The sequence below is a fragment of the Salmo trutta genome, chromosome 19, assembly GCF_901001165.1.
Source record: "Salmo trutta chromosome 19, fSalTru1.1, whole genome shotgun sequence".
NCBI classification, from domain to species: Eukaryota; Metazoa; Chordata; class Actinopteri; order Salmoniformes; family Salmonidae; genus Salmo; species Salmo trutta.
This window is the reverse complement of record NC_042975.1, coordinates 42037820-42054165: the sequence shown is the minus strand read 5'-3', so window position 1 is coordinate 42054165 and position 16346 is coordinate 42037820. Positions and strand designations below refer to the sequence as shown.

General features: G+C 41.4%; 3 protein-coding genes across 8 annotated transcripts in view; all 3 read right to left on the bottom strand.

Moving 5' to 3' along the window:
- LOC115154607 (protocadherin gamma-C5) overlaps window positions 1–16346 on the bottom strand; it is a 164911-nt gene that overhangs the window by 119062 nt on the left and 29503 nt on the right. Inside the window, exon 1 of one of the 6 annotated variants that reach the window (XM_029701032.1) lies at window positions 8182–10722. The exons of 3 other annotated variants lie outside the window; for them this stretch is intronic. In XM_029701032.1, the coding sequence (XP_029556892.1) occupies window positions 8182–10581 (2400 nt within the window). In that variant the 5' untranslated portion in view covers window positions 10582–10722. Of the gene's footprint in view, window positions 1–4392; window positions 7122–8181; window positions 10723–16346 lie in introns of those variants that run through there. 2 more of the 6 variants (XM_029701043.1, XM_029701027.1) reach the window with 2 other exon arrangements.
- Window positions 685–3476, bottom strand: LOC115155037 (protocadherin beta-16-like). Its single transcript, XM_029701833.1, has one exon. It carries the CDS (start codon window positions 3148–3150, stop codon window positions 685–687), a length of 2466 nt encoding a protein of 821 aa, XP_029557693.1. The 5' UTR covers window positions 3151–3476.
- Window positions 11439–14579, bottom strand: LOC115154616 (protocadherin gamma-A11). The gene has a single exon (XM_029701050.1). It carries the CDS (start codon window positions 14419–14421, stop codon window positions 11995–11997), a length of 2427 nt encoding a protein of 808 aa, XP_029556910.1. The 5' UTR covers window positions 14422–14579; the 3' UTR covers window positions 11439–11994.

Genomic DNA, 16346 nt, shown 5'->3' with positions numbered 1-16346 from the left:
AATGAACAGTGAAATGGAATATATTAAAATAATTGACCAACTTAAATTTAGCAGAAGCAGAAAAACTCGGGTACAGCTATAGATGTAGGATCTTAATTTGATCACCAATGCAGGAAATGTAAAACGTATAGTGTATTTGAGGTTTAAAAAGGCTTTTGAAGTTTGTAATTTCCACTTTAACATTTCAGACTTGATTTTCACCTATAGAAATGTCCATTAGTTATAACCCACATAATAATTCATATTTCCTATTGCTGCATCAAACAAAGGAAGATCCTACATCTGTAGGATAATATGCCACTTTGATAATATTCAGTATTACATATTGATAATATTTCAGTGGAAGTGGTATCAAATTGCGTGAGCAATTTGTCTGCATGTAACAGTGTGCTACAGGCGTAATATAAGACACATATTTTCATTTTGTAGTCCACTTATCCAAGGTACAAAAGAACTGCCTAGAGGTCGCCAATGACAAATTATAAATACATTCTAAACAATACAAGAACTGTAGCTGCATACACTTCAGATGACTTCATGTTGCGCCGTACTCTCTCATACTAGAAGAGCATACTAATGCTGTTTAGCTGACTTTAATATACAACCTGCTATTAAAACATAGCGTTGGGCCTTTCATGTTAGGAAGCTTGCTATTGCCAAGAAGCAAATGACTAATATTTCGTTTCAAAGCCACGTAGGACAAACCATCCTCATAAAATGCAAAATAAAGGCATGGGTTACCTCAGAGTCTCCTGCAGTGTTGAGCGTGATGATACTCCGTTCTAGTAATGTATCTGGACATCTTGTTAGTGTCTGGTCAGCAGGCAGCGTGCTGTCATTGTAAGATCTGGCAAACTTAAAGTCACTGGTGTGTGAGCCCGTTGTCAGGTATGCGTCATAATTGTAAGAACTGCGCAGAGTTCCAGCTCCATCCACCTCTGCATAGTTGGGAGGGAAATACGCGCTGGGAATGGCGACTGCTCCATCAAACAACATTCTAGGCTTTCTACTGCGGCAGAACCTCACGGCCAGGATGAGAATAATGAAAGTCAGGAAAAAGGTGGAGACAGAGACCAGTGCGATGATCAAATAGGAAGTTAGTTTGGAACTATCTTCATAAGCCATGTCTTTCAGTTCTGGAACTTCAGCCAAGTTATCTGATATGAGTAAATACACATCACAGGTTGTAGAGAGAGAGGGCTGTCCGTTATCTTTCACTGATATAACAAGGTTCTGCTTCATACTGTCAGATTCAGAAATGTCCCGCTGTGCCCTGATCTCTCCACTGTGGAGACCAATAGTGAAAAGTCCCGGATCAGTCGATTTCACGATCTGATAGGAAAGCCACGCGTTTTGTCCAGAGTCAGCATCCACAGCTATCACCTTGGAAACCAGGGACCCCGCCAGAGCAGCTTTGGGGACCATCTCAGTCATCAAGGAGTTCCCTGCTGGAGCAGGGTATAATATCTGGGGAGAGTTATCATTCTCATCTGTTATGAAGACTCTCACTGTCACGTTACTGCTGAGTGGAGGAGAACCATTGTCTCTGGCTACAACGTGGACTTTGAAGCTCCTAAACTGCTCATAATCAAATGCTCTCACAGCATGGATCACCCCCGTGTCTCCGTTAATGGATAGAAATGAGGACACCGGAACACCGTTGACATCACTGGGCAATAGAGAATAGACCACCGTGCCGTTCTGTCTCCAGTCTGGGTCTCTGGCAGTAACAGAACACATAGAGGAGCCAGGCTTGTTGTTTTCAGTCACATAGGAACCGTAGGATTGTTCTTCAAACACAGGAGGGTTGTCATTCACGTCTGATACAGATAAATGAATAGTCTTTGAGGAGGATAAAGGTGGAGACCCCTCGTCAGTGGCAGTGATAGTTATGTTAAAATCTGATATTATCTCACGGTCTAGTTCACCTGTTGTTATCAGAGAAAAGTAGTTTTTGATAGACGGGTTTAATTTGAATGGAACATTTTGTTGAATGGAGCAGCGGACTTGTCTATTTCCCTCCGAGTCTTTATCCTGTACATTAATGATGCCAACCTCTGTGCCAGGTAACACGTTCTCAGGGATGGGATTGCTAAGTGATTTGATGAATATTAATGGTGCATTGTCATTTATATCGGTAATATCTATGATTACTTTTGTGTTGGAAGCTAAACCTGACCCATCTTTGGCTTGGACGCGCATTTCATAATCTTTCCTCTCTTCAAAGTCCACAGGTCCGACGACTCTGATTACACCAGTCCCTTTGTCTATAGAAAACACTGTCGATGCTTTATCAGATATACTGCTGAAGTCATACGTCACTTCCCCATTTGCACCCTTATCTGCGTCAGTGGCGCTGACAGTTACCACTATATAATCTAGAGGGGAATTTTCTGTCAGACTGACTCTATAAACGTCCTGGCTAAACACTGGTTTATTATCGTTAGCATCCAGCACAGTGACGTGTATAGCTACAGTACCAGATCGCTGTGGAGTCCCACCATCAACAGCAGTAAGTAACAACGTCACCTCCTCTTGCTTTTCTCGATCCAGCTCTTTTTCTAACACCAACTCACTGTATTTCCCACCATCTCTATTTGTATGAACGGCCAAAACAAAATGTTCATTCCTGTCGAGCGTATAGCTTTGCACCGTGTTTAATCCTATGTCCGAATCATGGGCTTCGTCTAAGGGAAAACGCTCCCCTTTGTCAGCCGATTCTGCAATTTCTAGATTCATGCGTTCATTGGGGAAACGAGGTGAATTGTCATTTACGTCTAGAATTTGCACAGTAATACGATGCAGCTCCAGAGGGTTTTCAAGCACAAGCTCATATTTTAATGCACAAGTAACCTTCGAACCACACAGCTCCTCTCTATCTATTCTATCCGTCACAATAAGGTTGCCAGCCGCGAGGTCGATGTCACAATAACGTTGACTGATGTCATCCATGTCCAACCGAGCTTTGCGATCAGATAATCTCTTCGCATCCAGCCCGAGATCCTTGGCTATATTCCCAATGATAAATCCACGCTTCGCTTCCTCGGGAGCAGAGTAGCTCATGTCTCCATACGTGATACGAGGGAGAACAAGAAAGAAAACCGAGGAGAGAACGAAGGCAGAGACCGAGAATCTTGCATCCATCATCATCAACGTGAGAGCGGTCCTATCCTTAAGATGGTGATTTACAGAATTCGTTATTCCATAAAAAAAATATAGTCCAAGTTCCGATATTCTCTCCAAGCAAGGATATGTTGAAACCAGTCAATGCTTTGTTTTTTCCCCACTGCCGAGAAGAGTCTCCTCCCTGTATATGTTAATCTACTGGGTGGGGACACAAGTATGCATTCACCCAGAGAAGGTGAACAGCGACACATTGAGTATTTTCACAAAAACTGCAGTAACACTACAAAGTTACTGAATATACATTGAACAAGATATTTCCAATATCTTACTGTAAAAATATGCTACTTAAATTTAGCCAAACTGGCCAGCCAGAACAAATCACCAGTTTTTCTCAGTCAACACCATTTTGGTTTGAGCCTTAAACACTTAGGCAAAGTCTATCATTCAGAAGCAAGTGAGGAAAAGAAAAGAAAATGTCAATGAAAAGCTATGTTATTTAGGCCTATATTTTTACATTTCTAAAATCGCATTAATGAAAAGCAGTTGTCAATTATCAAGCCTTTGGTCATTTATATTTTAAAATGCACCCCAAACAACCGAAATAATACACTAATATAATATATACATTGCATATTATTCAATGACTGAAAAGGTTACCCTCATCTCGGATACTCTATTGCCAAATGCTTAAAGTATGGTCACTGTCCAGTTCTGAAACATTACCGACGCTATTGCGCACGTATCTTTCGCGCCAACCATAGAGAGTTAATCATTTAGTGCTGCAAATTGCAATCCAATAAACGTCATAAATATGTTCACTTAAAGTAGCAGCAGGCTATTTCACCGAGCATAGGCCTATATAATTACAGACGGAGCACTTCAAATAGATGACATAGTAGCCTATTCTGCGTTTAAAATAAATAAAAAAACGGAGCACTTAAATCTTGTAAACGTGTATCCTGCATTAGAAAGTCATCAAATAAGTCTGTAGATATGGCACCATGCTCTGGCATAAGACACTTCAGTAAAATGATTGTTTAATCCCTCGCAAAACAAACGTAGGAGGAATGTAGCCGGTTTATTCTGCTTGGAATACACGTTTTACCAGTGACGCCTCCTGAATTCAGTCAATTTAAAAACGTCGCAATGTCTGATAAGCCAACAACACAGTGATCACGTTCAAACATTTGACAGACTTGTGGTCATCTCAATACATGTGTTAACATAAAAGGTCAATCAATAGTAAAAATAGGATTCTAATCTCACCTCAGTATTCTCCGCGACGTTAGGAGTGAATATACTTTCTCCCAAACACTCAATTTGACTCCTCTTCAGTGTCTGATCAGCAGGCAGCGTGCTGTCATTGTAAGATCTGGCAAACTTGAAGTCACTGGTGCGTGAGCCCGTTGTCAGGTATGCGTCATAATTGTAAGAACTGCGCAGAGTTCCAGCTCCATCCACCTCTGCATAGTTGGGGGGGAAATACGCGCTGGGAATGGCGACTGCTCCATCAAACAACATTCTAGGCTTTCTACTGCGGCAGAACCTCACGGCCAGGATGAGAATAATGAAAGTCAGGAAAAAGGTGGAGACAGAGACCAGTGCGATGATCAAATAGGAAGTTAGTTTTGAACTATCTTCATAAGTCATGTCTTTCAGTTCTGGAACTTCAGCCAAGTTGTCTGATATGAGTAAATACACATCACAGGTTGTAGAGAGAGAGGGCTGTCCGTTATCTTTCACTGATATAACAAGGTTCTGCTTCATACTGTCAGATTCAGAAATGTCCCGCTGTGCCCTGATCTCTCCACTGTGGAGACCAATAGTGAATAGTCCCGGATCAGTCGATTTCACGATCTGATATGAAAGCCACGCGTTCTGTCCAGAGTCAGCATCCACAGCTATCACCTTGGAAACCAGGGACCCCGCCAGAGCAGCTTTGGGGACCATCTCAGTCATCAAGGACTTCCCTGCTGGAGCAGGGTATAATATCTGGGGAGAGTTATCATTCTCATCTGTTATGAAGACTCTCACTGTCACGTTACTGCTGAGTGGAGGAGAACCATTGTCTCTGGCTACAACGTGGACTTTGAAGCTCCTAAACTGCTCATAATCAAATGGTCTCACAGCATGGATCACCCCCGTGTCTCCGTTAATGGATAGAAATGAGGACACCGGAACACCGTTGACATCACTGGGCAATAGAGAATAGACCACCGTGCCGTTCTGTCTCCAGTCTGGGTCTCTGGCAGTAACAGAACACATAGAGGAGCCAGGCTTGTTGTTTTCAGTCACATAGGAACTGTAGGATTGTTCTTCAAACACAGGAGGATTGTCATTCACGTCTGATACAGATAAATGAATAGTCTTTGAGGAGGATAAAGGTGGAGACCCCTCGTCAGTGGCAGTGATAGTTATGTTATAATCTGATATTATCTCACGGTCTAGTTCACTAGTTGTTACCAGAGAATAGTAGTTTTTGATTGAGGGGTTTAATTTGAAAGGAACATTTTGTTGAATGGAGCAGCGGACCTGTCTATTTCCCTCCGAATCTTTATCCTGTACATTAATGATGCCCACCTCTGTACCAGGTAACACATTCTCGGGAATTGGATTGGTCAGAGATTTGATCAATAATATTGGTGCATTATCATTCACATCTGTGATTTCTATAATAACTTTACAGTTTGAGGCTGACCCTAAACCATCTTTAGCCTGCACGCTCATTTCATAATATGTTTCCTCTTCGAAATCAATAGGGCCGATCACTTTTATTTCTCCGGTTGTCTTGTTAATCAAAAACAGCTTCCCTGCTTTGTTACTTATACGACCGAGTTCATAGGTCACATCGCCATTAGGTCCCTCGTCTGCATCAATAGCAGTCACTGTACTTACTACGGTACCTAATGGAGAATTCTCAGGTAGGCTGATCTTATAGACGTTCTGAGTAAACACTGGAATATTGTCGTTCGCATCCAACACAGTAACGTGTATAACTACAGTACCAGATCTCTGTGGAGTCCCACCATCAACAGCAGTAAGTAACAATGTCACCTCCTGTTGTTGTTCTCGATCTAATTCCTTCTCTACAACTAACTCACCGTATTTCCCACCATCTGGGTTTGTATGAACACCTAAAACAAAATAGTCGTTTTTTTCGAGTGAATATTTTTGAACTGCATTATGTCCTATATCCGCATCATGGGCTTCGCTAAGAAGGAAACGTGTTCCTCTATCGGCAGACTCACGGATTTCTAAATTAATTTCAGTGTTAGAAAATGTTGGGGAGTTATCATTTATATCTTGGACTTGCACATTAATACGATGTAATTCCAGAGGTTTTTCCAGCACAAGCTCGTATTTTAAAGAACAAGAAACCTTCGGTCCACACAGCTCCTCCCTGTCTATTGTTTCAGCCACAATTAATTCTCCAGTATTCACATTAATGTCACAGTAACCTTGACGACTACCATCCATATCCAAACGAGCCTTGCGAGATGAAAATCTTCTCGCATCCAGACCGAGGTCCTTGGCTATATTGCCGATCACAGATCCGCGTTTCATCTCCTCTGGAATAGAATAGCTCATATCTCCATGGCTCTGTCGCACCATGAAAACAAGGAAAACCAGACGGAACGTCGAAACAGACAATGATAATCCGATGTACTCCATCTTCTCAAATGACCCAAGTAGTCCAACAAAAAATCGTGGTAAAGATATTGTTCAGCCCTCAAAAATGAAACATTTGCTCCGTTAAGGTGTGGAATAGCCGACGATGCACGCTAAGCCTCTGTCTAATGGAGACGATGGTTTGTCACGCTGACCAAAGAAGTTCTACATCTCCTCCTTTTCTATGCGTGGACTGGGGGAGAGATGTGCCTGTCGGCCAATATATAGTGAACAGCGACACTTAGAGTATATCAATGAAAACTACAAAAAATTGCATTCAAATAAACCTCTTCAATCCATACACCACCACGACATTCAGGGTAGCCTTTTGCCATAGAAAATGTGAATGTGAATGCGCCGATGTAGCATACAATGAGGTAAATGTTATTTTTCAGTTTCAAACATAGCATCCAAAATAAATCTAGGTTCATTTAAGTATTGGCCGAAACCTGTTTCAAAGTCGTATAGGTGGAGAAGAGCTCTTGCAGCCTTGCCTGTTTCACTGAGAAACAGGCTTCACAGTTGCGCTGTCTATTGTTGTGGTGCTGAAACAGTGCTAGCGTAGCTTCATCAGAATTGGAAGGCGATGTGATTTGTATTTTCAGCGTGTGAATATATTCATTGAAGTCCTGCAGGCTACAGTAGAATAAACAGTGAAATGGAATATATTAAAATAATTGACCAACTTAAATTTAGCAGAAGCAGAAAAACTCGGGTACAGCTATAGATGTAGGATCTTAATTTGATCACCAATGCAGGAAATGTAAAACGTATAGTGTATTTGAGGTTTAAAAAGGCTTTTGAAGTTTGTAATTTCCACTTTAACATTTCAGACTTGATTTTCACCTACAAAAATGTCCATTAGTTATAACCCACATAATAATTCATATTTCCTATTGCTGCATCAAACAAATGAAGATCCTATATCTGTAGGATAATATGCCACTTTGATAATATTCAGTATTACATATTGATAATATTTCAGTGGAAGTGGTATCAAATTGCGTGAGCAATTTGTCTGCATGTAACAGTGTGCTACAGGCGTAATATAAGACACATATTTTCATTTTGTAGTCCACTTATCCAAGGTACAAAATAACTGCCTAGAGGTCGCCAATGACAAATTATAAATACATTCAAAACAATACAAGAACTGTAGCTGCATACACTTCAGATGACTTCATGTTGCGCCGTACTCTCTCATACTAGAAGAGCATACTAATGCTGTTTAGCTGACTTTAATATACAACCTGCTATTAAAACATAGCGTTGGGCCTTTCATGTTAGGAAGCTTGCTATTGCCAAGAAGCAAATGAGTAATATTTAGTTTCAAAGCCACGTAGGACAAACCATCCTCATAAAATGCAAAATAAAGGCATGGGTTACCTCAGAGTCTCCTGCAGTGTTGAGCGTGATACTACTCCGTTCTAGTAATGTATCTGGACATCTTGTTAGTGTCTGATCAGCAGGCAGCGTGCTGTCATTGTAAGATCTGGCAAACTTAAAGTCACTGGTGCGTGAGCCCGTTGTCAGGTATGCGTCATAATTATAAGAACTGCGCAGAGTTCCAGCTCCATCCACCTCTGCATAGTTGGGAGGGAAATACGCGCTGGGAATGGCGACTGCTCCATCAAACAACATTCTAGGCTTTCTACTGCGGCAGAACCTCACGGCCAGGATGAGAATAATGAAAGTCAGGAAAAAGGTGGAGACAGAGACCAGTGCGATGATCAAATAGGAAGTTAGTTTGGAACTATCCTCATAAGTCATGTCTTTCAGTTCTGGAACTTCAGCCAAGTTGTCTGATATGAGTAAATATACATCACAGGTTGTAGAGAGAGAGGGCTGTCCGTTATCTTTCACTGATATAACAAGGTTCTGCTTCATACTGTCAGATTCAGAAATGTCGCGCTGTGCCCTGATCTCTCCACTGTGGAGACCAATAGTGAAAAGTCCCGGATCAGTCGATTTCACGATCTGATATGAAAGCCACGCGTTCTGTCCAGAGTCACCATCCACAGCTATCACCTTGGAAACCAGGGACCCCGCCAGAGCAGCTTTGGGGACCATCTCAGTCATCAAGGAGTTCCCTGCTGGAGCAGGGTATAATATCTGGGGAGAGTTATCATTCTCATCTGTTATGAAGACACCCACTGTCACGTTACTGCTGAGTGGAGGAGAACCATTGTCTCTGGCTACAACGTGGACTTTGAAGCTCCTAAACTGCTCATAATCAAATGGTCTCACAGCATGGATCACCCCCGTGTCTCCGTTAATGGATAGAAATGAGGACACCGGAACACCGTTGACATCACTGGGCAATAGAGAATAGACCACCGTACCGTTCTGTCTCCAGTCTGGGTCTCTGGCAGTAACAGAACACATAGAGGAGCCAGGCTTGTTGTTTTCAGTCACATAGGAACTGTAGGATTGTTCTTCAAACACAGGAGGGTTGTCATTCACGTCTGATACAGATAAATGAATAGTCTTTGAGGAGGATAAAGGTGGAGACCCCTCGTCAGTGGCAGTGATAGTTATGTTATAATCTAATATTATCTCTCGGTCTAGTTCACTAGTTGTTACCAGAGAATAGTAGCTTTTAATAGAAGGGTTAAGTTTGAAAGGAACATTTTGTTGAATGGTACAGTGGACCTGTCTATTTCCCTCTGAATCTTTATCCTGTACATTAATGATGCCCACCTCTGTGCCAGGTAACAAATCCTCAGGGATGGGATTTTTAAGAGTTTTGATAAATATTATTGGTGCATTATCATTCACATCTATAATATCAACAACTATGTTGACAAATGACGTCAACCCTGAATTGTCTTTGGCTTGAATACTTAATTCATAAATTGACTCCTTTTCGTAATCCATAAATCCAGCTATGTTAATTTCACCTGTTTTGGGATTAAGGGAAAATAATTGATTCACTTCATCTGAGATGGAGCCGAATCCGTACGTCACTTCTCCATTTGCCCCCTCGTCTGCATCTGTTGCCGTCACAGTAACAACTAATGAACCTAATGGAGCATTTTCAGGTACACTGACCTTATAGACATTCTGGCTAAACACTGGTTTATTATCGTTAGCATCCAACACAGTGATGTGTATAACTACAGTACCAGATCTCTGTGGAGTCCCACCGTCAACAGCAGTAAGTAACAACGTCACCTCCTGTTGTCGTTCTCGATCTAGTTCCGTCTCTAACACTAACTCGCCATACTTCCCCCCACCCGGAATGGTATGAACCGCCAAACTAAAATGGTCGTTCCTTTGTATTGTGTAGCTTTGAACGGAATTCTGTCCTATATCTGCATCATGAGCCTGGTTCACCGCAAACCGAGCCCCTTTAACTGCTGACTCTGTGATATCCAACTTTATCACATCTTCTTGGAATTGTGGAGCATTATCATTAATATCTTGTACCTGCAGAATTATGTTTTGTAATTCTAAGGGATTCTCCAGAACCATCTCATATTTTAGGTTGCATGAAATCCTCCTACCGCAAAGCTGTTCCCTGTCTATTATTTCAGCAACGATCAAATCACCAGTATTCAGATCGATTTCACAATGACGTTTGCTGCTACCATCAGCATCTAAGCGAGCTTTTCGATGCATGATTCGTTTTGCATCCAGTCCCAGATCCTTGGCTATATTTCCGATCACAGATCCGCGTTTCAGCTCCTCCGGAACAGAATAGGTCACGTCGCCATAGCTGGTACGCAGTAGGAAAATAAACCAAGCCAGGCAGAACATCAAGGCAGAGAATCCTTTGCATTCCATTTTCAGTTAATAAAACGTATTCCCGATGCAATGTTGTGGTAAATTATAGCGCTATCCAACCAAACGAACGTTCATAACGACTGAAAGCTAAATCCACTAGCCTATAAAATGTTAAGCAAGCGACTTTCCTTACACTGAATATTTGAGGTCTCCTCCCTGTAAATGACACAAATGGGTGGAGAGAAAGATTTACAAGTTATTGCTGGTGAATAGCGACACTCCGTGTAGTTTCACAAAAACTGCAGGAAAGCATGTTTAAGTCTACAACCAACTGTATGAAGGAAAGGCTGCCACGCATCCGAAAACAAAAACATGATTGGGTAAATTATGTCAATAGATTTTTTTAAATTACATCATGTCAAAAAAAATACCTTTCTAAATTCATGTTTGTGAAAACAGAATTTTCAACGAACCTCTTGCCGTCCCAGCTGAGCCCAACTGAGCCAACAACATTTCATCGAAAGAAATACTGTTTAGCCTGATAAACAACGTAAAGTAACCGCAACCTTCAAAATATAAAGTCCACAATGTATTTCCAAATGTCATTGCTGGAAAAAAATATATACATTCAAAATTAACTCATTTTATCAAATATATCTCACGCCCTCCACTTGTTGCAATTGTAGTTTGTAGTGTGGAGACAGACTGAATGCTGAAAGGGGTGCTGTCCATGGTGCTGAACTTGGCCTACGTGTGTTGCAGGCTACTGGGTCACATTGAAATCGGATGATGGTTGATAGGAACATATCCTCAGAATACTAGTGACAAAATGGCACTGAATGAAATTAGTGAGAAGCCGTTTTGAAGAACAAAGAGAAAACACGTGTGTAATAAGATGAGCCTAAAGCTGAGAATAATGATAAAGCCTTGCAAGAAGAGGGGGAAGAGGTATGAATAGGCTACATGAATAAAAACTTAAACTATGAAAAGAGCACAACAAGATCAACAGGAAACCGATAGTTAAACAGCTTCATGAGATATATGCACATGGTTAGTTGTACAGCTTCATATATGCACATGGTTAGTTATACAGCTTCATATATGCACATGGTTAGTTGTACAGCTTCATATATGCACATGGTTAGTTGTACAGCTTCATATATGCACATGGTTAGTTGTACAGCTTCATATATGCACATGGTTAGTTGTACAGCTTCATATATGCACATGGGTAGTTGTACAGCTTCATGAGATATATGCACATGGTTAGTTGTACAGCTTCATATATGCACATGGTTAGTTGTACAGATACATGAGATATATGCACATGGTTAGTTGTACAGCTTCATATATGCACATTGTTAGTTGTACAGCTTCATATATGCACATGGTTAGTTGTACAGCTTCATATATGCACATGGTTAGTTGTACAGCTTCATATATGCACAACTGGAATAAAAGCATTTCAGTATTTCACAACCTATGAAATCTCACCTCACACTCCCCCACGGTGTTGAACGTGATAATGTTTTCTCCAAAAGGTTCATTTAGGTTCTTCCTCAGTGTCTTGTCAACAGGCAGTGTGCTGTCATTGTAAGATCTGGCAAACTTGAAGTCACTGGTGCGTGAGCCCGTTGTCAGGTATGCGTCATAATTGTAAGAACTGCGCAGAGTTCCAGCTCCATCCACCTCTGCATAGTTGGGAGGGAAATACGCGCTGGGAATGGCGACTGCTCCATCAAACAACATTCTAGGCTTTCTACTGCGGCAGAACCTCACGGCCAGGATGAGAATAATGAAAGTCAGGAAAAAGGTGGAGACAGAGACCAGTGCGATGATCAAATAGGAAGTTAGTTTTGAACTATCTTCATAAGCCATGTCTTTCAGTTCTGGAACTTCAGCCAAGTTATCTGATATGAGTAAATACACATCACAGGTTGTAGAGAGAGAGGGCTGTCCGTTATCTTTCACTGATATAACAAGGTTCTGCTTCATACTGTCAGATTCAGAAATGTCCCGCTGTGCCCTGATCTCTCCACTGTGGAGACCAATAGTGAAAAGTCCCGGATCAGTCGATTTCACGATCTGATATGAAAGCCACGCGTTCTGTCCAGAGTCAGCATCCACAGCTATCACCTTGGAAACCAGGGACCCCGCCAGAGCAGCTTTGGGGACCATCTCAGTCATCAAGGAGTTCCCTGCTGGAGCAGGGTATAATATCTGGGGAGAGTTATCATTCTCATCTGTTATGAAGACACTCACTGTCACGGTACTGTTGAGTGGAGGAGAACCATTGTCTCTGGCTACAACGTGGACTTTGAAGCTCCTAAACTGTTCATAATCAAATGGTCTCACAGCGTGGATCACCCCCGTGTCTCCGTTAATGGATAGAAATGAGGACACCGGAACACCGTTGACCTCACTGGGCAATAGAGAATAGACCACCGTGCCGTTCTGTCTCCAGTCTGGGTCTCTGGCAGTAACAGAACACATAGAGGAGCCAGGCTTGTTGTTTTCAGTCACATAGGAACTGTAGGATTGTTCTTCAAACACAGGAGGGTTGTCATTCACGTCTGATACAGATAAATGTATAGTCTTTGAGGAGGATAAAGGTGGAGTCCCTTCGTCAGTGGCAGTGATAGTTATGTTATAATCTGATATTATCTCTCGGTCTAGTTCACTAGTTGTTACCAGAGAATAGTAGTTTTTGATTGAGGGGTTTAATTTGAAAGGAACATTTTGTTGAATGGAGCAGCGGACCTGTCTATTTCCCTCCGAGTCTTTATCCTGTACATTAATGATGCCCACCTCTGTACCAGGTAAAACATTCTCGGGAATTGGATTGCTAAGTGATTTGATATATATTACTGGTGCATTGTCATTCATATCTGTAATTTCGATGACCACGTTGGCAAACGATGTCAAACCTGAGCCGTCTTTGGCTTGGATACTCAATTCATAAATCGACTCTTTTTCGAAATCCACCTGTCCTGCTATGCTGATGTCTCCAGTTTTAGGGTCAAGAGAAAACAAGTCATTCAATTCATTAGAGATAGGGCCAAATTCATACATCACGTCCCCATTTTGTCCCTCGTCAGCATCTGTGGCGGTTACAGTAACTACTACAGTGCCAAAGGGAGAATTTTCGGGCAAACTGACCTTAAAAAGGTTCTGGCTAAACACTGGAATGTTGTCGTTAGCATCCAACACAGTGACGTGTATAACTACAGTACCAGATCTCTGTGGAGTCCCACCGTCAACCGCAGTAAGTAGTAATGTCACATCCTGCTCTTTTTCTCGATCCAGTTCTTTCTCTAATACTAACTCGCCATATTTTACCCCACCAGGATTGGTATGCACAGCCAAACCAAAATGGCTGTTCCTTTGTAGTGTGTAGCTTTGAACGGCGTTCAGTCCTATATCTGCATCATGAGCCTGATTAACCACAAATCGAGCGCCTTTAACGGCTGACTCTCTGATCTCAAACGTAATGCGATCGTTCGCGAATTGTGGTGAATTGTCATTAATATCTTGTATCTGAAGAACGACGCGGTGTAATTCTAAAGGATTCTCGAGCACCATTTCATATTTCAATACACACGAAACCCTTCTGCCACAGAGCTGCTCCCTGTCCATTCTCTCAGCAACAATCAAGTCGCCAGTGCTCAGGTTAATGTCACAATAGAGTGTGTTGCTACCATCCATTTCTAGGCGAGCTTTACGAACATACAGTGCTTTTGGATCCAGGCCAAGATCCTTGGCTATATTCCCGATCACAGATCCGCGTTTCATCTCCTCCGGAACAGAATAGGTAACGTCTCCGTAGCTGGTGCGCAGCAGGAAAAGAAACAAAGCCATGAAGAAATTCGAGGCAGTGAACGAGAATCCCTTATATTCCATTTTCAAAAAACAAAGGTTATTCCAATATTATGCTGGGGTCAAGTACAAACTATTTGAAAGAGTGAAACGATAAAAGCAACTTAGTCAACAGGCTTGTCTTACGTTCGTCCAAGGGATGTGATCTTTCGCTAACCTGCACTGTTATAAAATTATTCTCTCCCTTTGCTTATGCAGCGGGAATGGGTTGGGAAATATATCTAATGGCTTTAGCTGGTGAATAGCGACACCTGGAGTACTTTTGCAAAACTGCAATCTCAAGTAGGCCTATAAAAGTCAGAGAATAACACTATACTGAGTGTTTCCAAATTCATGATTTTTTTTTTTTTTAGTAGGCATAAACAACGATGTAAATACATAATAAAATATCTTGGAAATAAGCATACTCACATCAGCTGCCGATAGTTGATTCTCAAACTATAAAAAACTAAAACCCAAATAACGTATCCAATGTCAAAACACTTGATTTACTTCTCAGACAAAATGCACACACACAAAATGCACACACACGAAATGCACACACGCAATGCAACACCTTTATCACTATCCCTCATTTTACTCACAGCCCAACTTCAAATCCCACATATCAGTGCTTCAATGCAGTGGCGCTGTCCACACATCACGGTGCTGAAACGTGTTTCCTTGAAACACGTATGTAGGCCTAGGAATAACTGAAGTAGGCTAATAGATAAAACAAATGTAGACTACAGTCTAACTGTGCTAGACAATTAGTACACAATATTGATGTCTGACAGGTAGACATTGTTGAAGTGAACGAATTTCAAAAGCATAATAAAATAGTATGCAAAGCAAATGGTGAAGAAATATGCTAGTAGAAAACGAACGTACTTATACTAATAACGAGTCATTCAGTAGTCTTTCCAACTCAAACCCAAAACAAAGAATAGATACTGTAAGTGAAAAATCTGAGTCATTCACTATATCAGCTGTAGGCATAATGCCAATATTAAAACAATCAGTATATGCGATGTTGTGTCAAGAAGAACAAACGATACAAATTCAAAGCAAAACATATAAAGGTGAAGTCGGAAGTTTACATACACCTTAGCCAAATACGTTTGAACTCAGTTTTTCACAATTCCGGACATTTAATCCTCGTAAAAATTCCCTGTCTTAAGTCAGTTAGGATCACCACTTCATTTTAAGAATGTGAAATGTCAGAATAATAGTAGAGAGAATTATTTATTTCAGCTTTTATTTCTTTCATCACATTCCCAATGGGACAGAAGTTTACATACACTAAATTAGTATTTGGTAGCATTGCCTTTAAATTGTTTAACTTGGGTCAAACGTTTTGGGTAGCCTTCCACAAGCTTGATGGGTGGGTGAATTTTGGCCCATTCCTCCTGACAGAGCTGGTGTAACTGAGTCAGGTTTGTAGGCCTCCTTGCTCGCACAGGCTTTTTCAGTTCTGTCCACAATTTTTCTATAGGATTGAGGTCAAGGCTTTTTGATGGCCACTCCAATACCGTGACATTGTTGTCCTTAAGCCATTTTGCCACAACTTTGGAAGTATGCTTGGGGTCATTGTTCATTTGGAAGACCCATTTGCGACCAAGCTTTAACTTCCTGACTGATGTCTTGAGATGTTGCTTCAATATATCCACATAAGTTTCCTCCCTCATAATGCCATCTATTTTGTGAAGTGCAACAGTCCCTCCTGCAGCAAAGCACCCACTCAACATGATGCTGCCACCCCCGTGCTTCACGGTTGGGATGGTGTTCTTTGGCTTGCAAGCCTCCCCCTTTTTCCTCCAAACATAACTATGGTCATTATGGCCAAACAGTTATATTTTTGTTTCATCAGACCAGAGGACATTTCTCCAAAAAGCACGATCTTTGTCCCCATGTGCAGTTGCAATCTGTAGTCTGGCTTTTTAAAGGTGGTTTTGGAGCAGTGGCTTCTT